Source organism: Mirounga leonina, unplaced genomic scaffold, assembly GCF_011800145.1.
Source record: "Mirounga leonina isolate KUSES-001 unplaced genomic scaffold, KU_Mleo_1.0 Mir_174, whole genome shotgun sequence".
NCBI classification, from domain to species: domain Eukaryota; kingdom Metazoa; phylum Chordata; class Mammalia; order Carnivora; family Phocidae; genus Mirounga; species Mirounga leonina.
In genome coordinates, this window is record NW_023270451.1 from 79,604,863 (window position 1) to 79,617,498 (window position 12,636).

Consider the following 12,636-nt stretch of genomic DNA (forward strand, 5'->3'; position numbering starts at 1 on the left):
TTGAATCAACCTGACCTAAATGGTGTGTTTAGGATAGTCCATCCAGAATACAAATGTCAATACATTTAACTAATTGAAATCATGCAGAGTATTTTCTTTAAACATAATGGAATTAAATCAGAAATAAGTAATAGAAAGACCATAAGAAAATCCCCAAATATGTGAAAATTCAACCCCATTCTTCTAAATAACCGTTAGTCAAAGAAGTAACAAAAGAAATTAGAAAAATATTTTGAATTGAATAAAAAGAAAATGCAATATATGAGAACTTTGGCAGCTGAAAAAGGGCTTACAGGAAAATTTTAAGCATTAAATGCTTATGTTAGAAATGTCTCAAATCAATGACTCAAGCTATCACTTTAAGAAACTAGACAGAAAAGATCAAATTAAGCACACAGAATACAGAAGGAAGAAAACAAAACAAAGACAATTTAAGAAATTCTCAGAAAAAACAACGGAAAAATTCAATGGAACTAAACATAGTTTCTTTGAAAAGTTTAATTACATTGAAAAACCTCGAGCCAGATTGATCAAGAAATAAAGAGGAAAAACACAAATAACCATATCAAGAATTAAAGAGGGCATATTTCTACAGACCCATTAGATATTGAAAAAATATTATGGCAATTTTTTCATAGATTTATATCAATCATTTCAAGATTTTTTCTTAGATGAAATAAATTTCTGGAAAATAAAAAAGCTACCAAATCCCTCATTAGAAGAAATAGGCAACCTGCAAACTTTCTATCTATGAAAGAAATTGAACATAGAGTTAAAAATTTTTCCACATTGAAAACTTCAGGCCCACTAATAAATTTTATGAAACACATAAGGAGCATATAGTATTAGTGCTATACAAACTCTGAGAAAATAGAAAAGAAGGAAACATTCTTTTGGCAAATGCCACTGTGAAGCCAAGATTACCTTCACACCAAGACCAAACCAAGGCACTAAAAGAAAAGAAAGCTACAGAATGATAACCTTCTGAACAGACACACAAATTTCTAATAAAAGATTATCAAAATTCAATGACTTACAAAAATATAATAGATCACCACCTTGGGGAGTTTAAGCAAGGAATGCAAGTTTGGTTCAACAATCAAAAATAAATCAGTGTCTTTCATTATATTAATAGACTACAGGAGAAACCCAGTTTATTATCTTAATAGAAGCAAAAAACTAGCTAATATAATTACAAATCAATCATAATAAAGGTCTTTAAAAACTAGATATAGATAGGAACTTTTTAAATCTTAATAAAGTTATTCAAATAACTTAACAGCCAAAATCATACTTAATGGTGGAAGACTGAATGATTTCCCCTCAGAGATTGAGAACAAGACCTGGGTGTCCATACTCATCATTTTCCTTCAACTAGAGATACTAGTCAAAGTGGTAAGGCCAGAAAAGAAAAATAGAAGGATGCAAATTAGAAAGAAACAAATAGAATCATTTTTATTCTTAGGCAGCATTATCATCTACATAGAAAATCCCCAAGAACATACAATATAGGTCCTAGAATTAAAAAGGGAACTTGGCAAGTTTGAAAAATGCAGGCAATATATAAAGTATGTATACCAATATACTTAAGTATAAATTTTTACTTTAAGGTAATGATGTTTCAGTAAACATCACTGAAAATGGTGGAACAGAGAATCCCAAGACTCCATCCCTCTATAAAAATAGCTAATAAGCTATCAAAAACTTTCAGAATTGCCTTTTGTAGGACTCTGGGATCTAGTATAAAAATGGCAATGATGGGAAAGATTATGAAGTTGTTGCATTGTGGTGCCACGGGGCTGGGACATCCAAATTGCCCACCTATCATCTCCCACCTGTCTGACCATGACTGGTTGCAGCCATGAAGGTCATAGCCCACACTCTTGGTGCAGGTTGGTAGCCAGAACCAGTAATATGGACCTTACTTTCAGAGAATTTTGGTTGAATGTTTCACCCTATATGGCAGCTATCTGAAGGATTGACATATAGGTTACCTTTGCTTCGCTGACTCAGAGCATTCTCAGGGCTGGGGTGGCTTCCCAGGTGGCATTTGCCAAAAGTATTTAAAAGTAAAAGAACTGGCTACAGCAGCTTGAGGCTAGCGATAACCATTGAGATGAGCAATAGGCTGACAGATTGAGAAAGAAGAGGTTGGGAATGGACATACATGGCAGAGCAAGGGCTTTTAAAACCTCAGGTTTATATCAGGGAATTGAGAAGACTACACGCATGCCCAGGACTGAACGTATGCTTAGAAAAAGCCTGAAAAGACCCTAAGATTTTACCTCTGGGTGACCTTCAAGGCTCTGTATGCAAGGGAATAAAGTTTGAGGCCGAGTTTTACATGACTAGGTAAGGGTTGAAGGAGAGCTCCAAACAGAACAGTCCATCAAGAGGTGAATGCATAACACGCAGCGAAAATATCCATATATTGGGATATTACTCAACAATATAAAAAATGAACAGCCCCTTACTGTTACAAAATCTGGATAAAACACAACAGATACAACAAGACTGACCAAAAAAAAGACAGATAGCCAAGGGATCTGGGGACCTGAAGAACAACACGACAGTGAGTTTCTTGGATTTCCTTATTGCTTCCCAACATATCCTAGACAGGGGTCTGCAGAATTCTCCAATCTGGACCTGCCAACAGGTACAAGTGGAGAAAAAAAAAAAAAAAACCTCCAAGGAAAGCCTACATAGCTGAATTCTAGGATAAGATAGTGCTCCATTAAGATACTCCATTTGTATCAGCTGAACATCTCCAACCTACTTGGGGGATTATTTGTAGGAAATTCTGACCCCAAACCTCTTGTATAAGGGATCGTGGTCACAGTAGTTCATAGAACCCGCTCACTACAGATGTGCATTCCTTGTCTTTGAGGGAGAAGTATGCCCCCTGCAGCCGGGTTCAGTCTGCCTAGGGCACGGCCACCGCAATAGGTGACCGGAACAGTTAGCTCAACTGTTGTTTGGTGGGCGCTCTGTCATTTCTATTTCTATCACAATATATTTAAAATCCATATTAGAAAATTGTGGATAATACCAAATTATACACTTTAGGGGAAGTCGGAGTTTTTATAGAACTTAGAGATAGATTGAGGCCAGTGATTTGAAAGACATGGCTTAGTTTTATTAGTTTTATTTGTCACGGTAATTTTGTTTTACACTTCAGTCCTATAAGGAAACTATGTTAAAGAGTGCTGTGAGTCTTTTCGTGGAATGTTCTTAAAATTAAAATAATAAAATGTATCATTTCCTTTAAAAAAAGTAATTGCCATAACCTTGTGTTGCAGACTGAATTGCTTATAGCTGTCAGCATCTCCATTTACCATTTCACGGAGGCACAGTGAATTTGACAACTTTTCTTTATGTGAAAGCTACTTAAGATTTCAGCAGGCTGCAGAGAAGTGATGTTTAGTAAAATAGAGTTTTGTTTCAGAAAATGAAATATTGGTCAAGGGGTTCCCAAAGGCAGCTGACAAAGTAAGGATGATCACATCATGATAAATGTATTTGGGATACAGTTATGGCACAGCATTTAAAACAAAAACTTTTATTTAAAATTTTAATGAAGAGTGGAGCCCCTGAGTGGCTCAGTTGGTTAAGTGACCGACTCTTGATTTCGGCTCAGGTCATGATCTCAGGGTCATGAGATCAAGCCCCGTGTTGGGCTCCATGCTCAGCATATGGAGTCTGCTTGGGATTCTCTCCCTCTCCTTTAGCCCCTCCACCCACCACTCTCTAAAATAAATAAATAAAATTAAAAAAAAATTTTACTGAAGTGTAGCAATATAAGTCTACTTTGGGTACTGATGTCTCCCTTGAAGAACCGATCGATCATCTTGTTTTAAGTAATGTGAAGATTGAATAATAATTGAAAATCTGCAGAGAGATTTAAAAGTAGTCATTTTTCTTCTTCATGTTTCAACAAAGAATAAATTCAAATCTGGTTCTTTTCAAAGTGTGTGACCGTAAGTGGATTTTTCCCCGTGTGGAACTACTATTATATAAAACAAATAAGACTGTCACAATAGGCAGATAGAAATTTCTCATGGTTCCCACAAGAGACCTACTGCCATCATCAAAGTACTTTTCTCCTGGGTCTTGGCAGAGATGTAGAAAAAGTCTTGATACCATTTAAAGCCCTCAGAATCCAAAGCTCTTCACAGCTTGGTGAGTCTAAGACCACTGCAGCTTCCACCAGGAAGGCAATGGGTGCTCTGGCCCCGCGGTGCTGGGAGAGACAGCCTGGTGACATATCAGGCACAGATGTGATCCTAGAGCCTGGTGCTCACCTCTCAGTTAGTCCTGGCTCTCAGGCTGGAAGCATTTGGGTAATCTGTGCCCATTTACTTGTAGGTTTAGGGAGTGGGTTCCTCACATCTATTCAGTACCTGAATCATTCTTTTGTACTTCTTCCTATTTTAGAATCAGTGAAGAATTTCTTTTCACATTCCACCCCAGCAGAGGCTGCTGAGCCAAGGTAAGTGTCTCCTCTCAGAGCATCACTTTCTAACTATGCAGGCAGCTCCCCTTCAGACTCCCATGGCACAGGAATGTTTAATCCTAAATATTTAACACTATCGTTGTGCCCCTCTCTTATATTCACCCCCAGTTCCCATCAGTGGGTCAGGGTGATACTCCCATCTGTCATACTGTAAGTACGGCCAGGCATGCAGTGAGCAGAGAGCACACTCACCCTGCTGTTTTTGAGGGACATCTCTTGGTGTTTCTCAGAAATAGGCACCCCAGATTCTGACGCCAACCTGCAGATCCTGTCCATACCTCTTGGGGTCCCTATGCTGCTGCCTCCTCCCAGTAATTCATTTATGAAGGAGGTTACAAAACCACTGGACTTTTGGCAGGGACAGAGGTTATGTTTTCATCAAATTTAAATTACTGAAACCTACAGTTGTACAGAATCCAAACAAAATGAAGGGAAAGTGCATACACAGCAGGCACAAGAATGGAGAAGAAGCTAAAATGTTTGATTCTAAATCAATGGTAAAAATCTGCCATGAGGGATCACTCTCATGGAATAGGAACTATTATGAGTGAAAGGTCACAAATTTATGGTGAAATAATACATTGACAATGAATATGGCCAGCTCAACTTACTAGTATCCATAATTAGTGCCTATATACTCTTCCTTTAGTTGAGAAATAGGACAATCTTTTTTCTTCTTTTTTGGGAGCTTGTGGGGAGTCGAGCTTCCTCTAGGAATGCAGTTACTTGTGTAATTTGTGAAGAGGTATGTCTAAAGGTTAACTTTGTTTCTTTAACAAACATTGTAAGTAGGGTGATTGTTCTCTTGTGTGTCTTCAAGTGTCTGCTATGAGGGTGTTTTCCAACTAGTCTCTTGATCTCTGGTTTACTAGTTCTGTCCCATGCAAATCCATCTCCCTGCATCAAAAGCCAGGGTGAAATATGAGGATGTTATCAGCTACTGAAAACATTCAGCAACTATTTTTTGTTTAGACTACAGGACAATTTTTAAATGCCTTAGTATTTCACATGGAGGGCTCCATCATCTGGCCCTCGACACTATTTCTCTCTGTCTCTGTTTCTCTCTCTCTCTCTCTCCATCCCTTTTCTACTCATTCATTCTCTCATAATTTTCCCACGCACACAGCAAATAGGTCTTAATCAGCTGCTTCCCTGAAAATGTCAGGCTGTTTCATTCTCCTGTGTCTTTGTTCACTCTGTTTCACCTGCCTAAAATGTCTCATCCTCTCACTTATTTATGTTTCAAGTCTTAGTCCAATGATTGCCTCTTCTCTGATACAGTTACTAAGCATTTCTATATGTCTATTTCTGGTTTTGTGTGTGTGTGTCACTGAATATGTATTTATGTCATATTAATATTTTTTAAAATTTGGGTTCATCTCTCATAACTGGTGTCTATAATGAAATTTCAGTAGAACTAGAGGATATTTCCTAAAATAGCCAGACACTTTAAATATAACAAGGTGGTGATGAGCCTCAAATCTGTAGTCAGCCTAGGTGGTCAGGCCATGCCTTTCCTCTCAGACAGCTCTCAGTTTGGCTGTCAGGATGATCTCACCACTCTCTAACTTGGAAATGTTTCTTACTCTGTCTAAACCAGTGTTTTCTGGGGAATTAGAATACAATACCTCATTAGTATTGTCTTGTGGATTAAATGGGATATTGTATGAAAAGTACTTTTAACTGAGCAAACTTCTCAGCAGCTAGTAAGTGCTCAATAAATTATTATTAGAGAATATTCTGGACTGACTGTTTAAGCTTCACATTAAAACGAATCAAAACACAACCCTACCTCTCTGCCATTTCTTCAACTCTGAGGAAAATGCCTGTAAGCATCCCAAGTTGTCCCTTCCATGTCACCAGCTGTATATCTGAGAGTCCTATATCTCTCTTTCCCTTATCTTCTGTATTCAAACCATCAATTACCATTAAAGATTCTTCTAAGATGCATCTGAAACCACTGTATTCAGGGCTACCACCACCTTCTCTGAATAGCCTGCTACCAGGCTCCCCACCACTCTTGCTTCCAGAGACGTGTGCACTGACAGAGTTATCTTTGCACTCATAAATCATAAACCATACTGTGTCCGTACTGGGCTTTAGCCCTTCTCATACTTCTCATTGTATTGAGATCGCCATTCAGAGCCCTTATTATGACCTCCAGGGCTGCCTATTTTTCCCATCTCTTGTGTCCCTTACCTCACAGACCACAGCACATGGTGGTGGCCCCTTTTCAGGCAGTGCTGTCCCTCCTCAGCAACAAAGGACTGGGGCCCTGGAATCCTTCTCTGCCCGGGTCACCTCCTCAGAGGTCCAAGTGAACTTCCCTGATCACATTCGTATCACTTTCTGTTCTGTAATCTTCCTAGAGAATGTCTCAAGTTTTATTATGCATTTCTTTTTGCTTGCTTATTTTAAAGACTCTCCTCCCAGAGACTCCCAGCCCCACCTGTGAGGACTTGCAGCTGCCTGAGAGCAAAGCCCATGTTTGTGTTATCTCTACTCTGCTTGGCTCACAGCAGCTCCTCTCCTCCCTCCTGTTAGCCCAGGTTCCTTTCCTCTAATAATAAGGGGTCAGAGCCCCTTTCACACTTGCTGTCATTTACAGTTCATATAAACTTTCATTCACATGTTTCCATTTGGGTTTTGATCCATGGCGACATAAGCTGAGTGAATATTAATATTCACGTTACAGAAGAGAAAATTGGGTTTCAGAGAGGATAAGAGGTCAAGGTCATATAGCAAACCGGGGCAGACCCGGTGCTTGACTGAGGTCCAGGTCTTTAACACGGAAAGCCTGACTCTCCTGATCTCAGCGCTCACGTAATGTGATCGTCATCATTAGCTCGTGACAGCTGCACTCCATCTCCATGATGGTGGAGGGCAAGGATGTAATGGTATGTGAGGGGTAAGTGAGTCTTAAGGAAGAACTTCCAAAGCACTGTGTAGACATGGGCCAGGAGCGCTATGCATATCCTTTGGAACTGGCAGTGGTAACATGGAACATGTAGACTGGATATTGTTTAATTTGGGGGTGGTTGTGAAGGCAGTGTAGAATAGAGCATGGGCTTTGGATGAAGACTTCAAGGTGATTCCTGCCTTGTTACCAGTGGGAAGTTGGTAAGTTGCTTAATGTCTTTCCAAGACTCAGTTTTCTTATCACTAAAATGGGTATAATAACATGTAAAGAAGCTATGTAAGAATTAAATTACGGGGCGCCTGGGTGGCTCAGTTGGTTGGGCGACTGCCTTCGGCTCAGGTCATGATCCTGGAGTCCCTGGATCGAGTCCCGCATTGGGCTCCCAGCTCAGCGAGGAGCCTGCTTCTCCCTCTAACCCTCCCCCTCTCGTGTACTCTCTCTCATTCTTGCTCTCTAATAAATAAATAAATCTTTAAAAAAAAAGAATTAAATTACATTAGTGCCTACTGTACCCAGTGTATGGTCTAGTCTATAATATGTTATGAATAAATGATATATTACTATTACTGCTAGTCAGAGAAGGCAGAGGATGGAAGAATCTAACTGGACCATGGACTCTGACCAAGTGATTTTTTCCCCCCAAGAGAGCTAAGTCCTGTATCTCCAATATGGAAGTGGAGAACCAGACCCAGGTCACCAAGTTCATTCTGGTGGGGTTCCCTGGGAACTGGGGCATGCGGGTAGCAGTGTTCCTGATGTTCCTCATGGTCTATACTCTGACAGTGGCCGAAAATGTGGTCATTATCCTGCTGGTGCAGCAAAACCAGCCACTGCACAAACCTATGTACTTCTTCCTGGCCAACCTGTCTTTTTTGGAGACCTGGTACATCTCTGTGACTGTGCCTAAGTTGCTATTTAGTTTCTGGTCTGTGAGCAACAGTATCTCCTTCACTCACTGCATGATACAACTTTACTTCTTCATTGCCCTCATGTGCACAGAATGTGTGCTCCTGGCTGCCATGGCCTATGACCGCTATGTGGCCATCTGCCGTCCATTCCACTACCCCACCATTATGAGCCACAGGCTTTGCTTCCATTTGGCTCTTGGCTCCTGGGCCATTGGCTTTGGCATCTCCTTGGCTAAGATTTACTTCATCTCTCGCCTCAGCTTCTGTGGCCCCAATGTCATCAATCACTTCTTCTGTGACATCTCTCCAGTACTTAACCTCTCCTGCACAGACATGTCTGTAGCTGAGCTGGTGGACTTCATCCTGGCGCTGGTCATCTTTCTCTTCCCCTCTCTATCACTGTCCTGTCCTATGGATGCATCCTGGCCACCGTTCTGCATATGCCCACCGGAGAGCAGAAAGCATTCTCTACTTGTGCCTCCCACCTCGTGGTGGTCACCATCTTTTATTCAGCCACGATTTTCATGTATGCCAGACCCCAAGCCATCCATGCCTTCAACATGAACAAAGTGATTTCCAATTCTATGCTGTTGTCACCCCTGCTCTCAACCCTTTCATTTATTGCCTAAGGAGCAGAGAGGTCAAAGAGGCTCTGAAGAAACTGGTCTATTGCCAAGCTATGCAATCGGACTAGTCACTTACAAATTATTAGAAAGAAATTATTTGACTTGGGGCCTGCTCTTCCCTCCTTGGTCCTTCTCCTTTAATGCCTGAGCTCATAGTACTCATGCTGATATGATATCACCACATCCACATCAACCACAGGCTCTTGGCTGCGTTGTGTTGTATGCATAAGCACACGTGGTCTGTGGTCTGAGGGCAGATCCCTTGTAGAGAGAGTTCTCTTTGGCTGAGACCTAAAATGGGGTTTCTGACACTGTGGGTAAATCCCTAATGGGTCAAAGTGGGTGAGCAGGTTGGTAGTATCTGAATTAGCTGTTTTGGGATGTAACAAGCCTTAAGCATTGTGGGCCAACAGATTTGAGATGGCTTCCTGACTGAGACAGAGGTAGCAGCGTCCTCAACAGTCCCATCCTGGGGATGTTGTGCTGGCCATCAATCTTGGTGGCAGAGACTAGAGACTGCTCCTCTAGTCCCCCCAGCACTTTTCGTATGTAGCCGTTTCCCTGCCTTACACACATTTCTGCTGCAGGTAGCTAGAGTGCTTCCTGTTATCTGTACATGAACTATACTTAAAGCAATTGTAATTTGTCTTCTGACATAACTTATACTGTTGCTTTGTCCTGAATTTCACATTTCCCTTCTAGATGTTACAGTATGTTTGTATCCTCTAGTGGTTGAGCAGAAAGTAAATGATAAATAAATATCAGCAAATATGTTATTTGCTGAAGGAAAACTTTGCCCTCATTAATCATCTTTTCTTTTGACCTCAATGTTCTCCTTCCTCTTTAATCTACTTCTACTCCCCCTGGCCTTCATCTCTCAGCACATCATCTCAAATACAAGCAACTAGTCCAAGTTTAGGACTTGACAGATTATCATCCTATGCCACAGTGACTCTCAGCTCCCCTACTTGTTTATCTGACACCCTACCTATGAACACTAGACTTGCTGATCAAAGGTGCCACACCCACAGAAGGTATAGATGTGCCCACTCTTGGTTCACAGTTTTGTCAATGGCAAAGGGAGCCATACTTTAAGCTGTATTCAATATAATATGCCAATGTCAGCAGGAATTTAAATCTTCCATTAAAACAGTTGAAAATAGAATGGCTTTTAGCATTTTCAACATCTTTTACCTAAAAACAAATAACATTTTCAAAAATGTTTTCTTTTTTTTTTTTTGAAGTAAGAGGCATTAGGAAGGATTCTTTGCTACATTTTACAAACTTGTGGAACAGAAGCTTAGGAAGTAAATACGTACAATCACAGAAAATCACAGACAGTGGGGAGCAGAGGTCAAAAGCCCAGGCTTCCGGACTCTGAGCCCTGGGTCTGTCCTTAGCTCATGGGATCTTTCTAGAGAGAAAACATGCTTCTTCAGCAGACTAAGTGTGTAGGGGTTTGGTTAGAAACATCAATTGCTATACCTGGAGAAACTGTTAATAAAATAAAAATGGACAAATGTGAAATATATTCCTTAAGAAAGCAAAGAAACAAAGATAACATGCAAGCCTACCTTACTTTAGAGAATAAACATACAAAAGGCAATGACTCTCATAATGGAAATGATTTAATATTTGCTCCTGGAGCATATTTTGGTTTCTTGATGCAGTAAAGAAGTGATTATACGTATATTTCCACTTAAAACCAGACATATAAGGGAAAGTGTTTATTTTGTGAGCTAATTCAGATAAACCAGTCACAATGTTGCAGTGTAATAGGGCTATCAAATGCATGTGCTGAAAAACAGGAAGTAGTGAATGGGGGATAAAAATTACCAACTGGCTGCTGACGATCTGAGTTCTAGTTCTGGATACATCTTTGTCATGTGACGTGGGACAAACCATCTAAACTCTCTGAAACACTGATTCTTCATATGTAAAACAGAAATAATAATGCCTGCTTTGCATCCCTTCCACAATGGTTATGAGGATAAACTGACATGATTCCAAAGACTTTGGTTGTTCAAGATCTGGGTCAGTGTAAGATCTAGGCAGGCCAAAACTTGGTTACAGTTTATTGGGGGAAACAAGCTGCAAAGTGTCTGTAGATCTCCCAAACCATCCTGTACTGACTGAGCTCCACATCCCACGGTCTGGGAGACTCCAAATATAAGGGCTGTTTGTTTCTTTATTATTTCTCATAAGTGTCTGGGTGAGAGAGGGTGTAGAAGTAGGGTTTCTTCACCAGTTCTATTCAATTGTGTTTCAAAGAGCAGATGGGAATCAGATCTGTAATCTTGACCTCGTTGTTAGAGGAACGCCTAAATGCATAAGCTAAGCAAATTAGAGGGTACAGATCAGACCAACGTAGGAATCAGCCTCAACAGAGGGAAGATGATGTATAGCAGTGTAATGGATAAATGCACCCAAAAGAGTATTATTTGTAAAGTGAGCCACATAAAGCAAGGCGGACATTTTGAACAAGACTGCATGGGGGTAGGTAACCACCTTGTAGATTCTGGTAGTCAGTTTTAGCGGTTTACTTGGAGACCAAGCCTCAGGATTCATTTTTGACCAACCAACTCATAATGGAGTTCATCAAATCAATGAAAATGTATTTTTATAACAAAATATAAAAACTTGTATTTAGGAACAGATGGCAGACAATATAATTATACATACAAAATGCATACATAATATACGTAATGTAGCGGGTTAAATGGCAGCTCCCAGAAAGATTTGTCCCAACTTCAGGCTGGAATTTTTGATTATGAACTTTTTTGGAAAAGTGGCCTTGGAAATGTAATTAAGTTAAGGATCTTGGGGTGTCTGGGTGGCTCATGTTAAGCATCTGCCTTCAGCTCAGGTCATGATCCCAGGGTCCTGGGATTGAGCCCCACATCGGGCTCCCTGCTGAGCAGGGAGCCCGCTTCTCCCACTCCCTCTGCCTGCCTCTCACCCTGCTTATGTTCTCTCTCTGTGTGTCAAATAAATAAGTAAAATCTTTTAAAGTTAAGGATCTCAAAGTGAAGCCATCTTTGATTATCTGTATGGGCCCTAAATCTAATGACCAGTGTGTTGTAAGACAGAGAAGGGGAGAAAGCAGAGGTGAAGGCCATGCGAAGATGGATGTAGCATGGACTTGAGCATCCACAAGCCAAGGAATGCTTGCAGTCACCAGAAACTGGCAGAGCAAGGACTGATTCTCCCCTTGGGCTTTCAAAGGAAATGTGGCCCTGCTGACACCTTGATTTTGAACTTCTGGCCTCCAGAATTGTAAGAAAATAAAATTGTTGTTTTAAGCCACTGAGTTTGTTGTAATTGTTATGGCAGCCTTAGGAAAGCAGTACTCATACCAATTCTGGTGGCAGTAAGCCCAGTGGTGCATGGGGCGGCGGGGGGCGGGGGGGGGGGGGGAAAGGGAATGACAAGTGCTGGTGGAGATTTTAAGCTTTAAATCCAATGGTTACAAAAGCCCTCACTGAGAAAGTAAAGTCTGAGCAAATAGAATGTTGCCAAATGGTTTATTAACAATTTACAACAGACAAAGGTACAGAGTTTAGAGCCCCATGCAGTTAGAGGTCAACTTGTAGACATTGATGGGATGTTAGAATTTTGCAGCCTAGTTAGAGAAATTGAACCAAAGAAGGTAGAATTAATGAGATTTAG

General features: G+C 40.6%; 1 protein-coding gene and 1 long non-coding RNA gene across 2 annotated transcripts in view; both read left to right on the plus strand.

Moving 5' to 3' along the window:
* LOC118021212 overlaps positions 1 to 12,636 on the plus strand; it is a 51,954-nt gene that overhangs the window by 15,011 nt on the left and 24,307 nt on the right. The window contains exon 2 of the long non-coding RNA XR_004682135.1: positions 4,435 to 4,489. This is a non-coding gene — a long non-coding RNA (uncharacterized LOC118021212). The remainder of the gene's footprint in view (positions 1 to 4,434; positions 4,490 to 12,636) is intronic.
* LOC118021209 (olfactory receptor 6B1-like) lies at positions 7,924 to 9,849 on the plus strand. The gene is given in 3 exon segments (XM_035021312.1): positions 7,924 to 8,729; positions 8,732 to 8,917; positions 8,920 to 9,849. Coding segments are annotated over 3 exon segments (930 nt in total). The 5' UTR covers positions 7,924 to 8,101; the 3' UTR covers positions 9,036 to 9,849.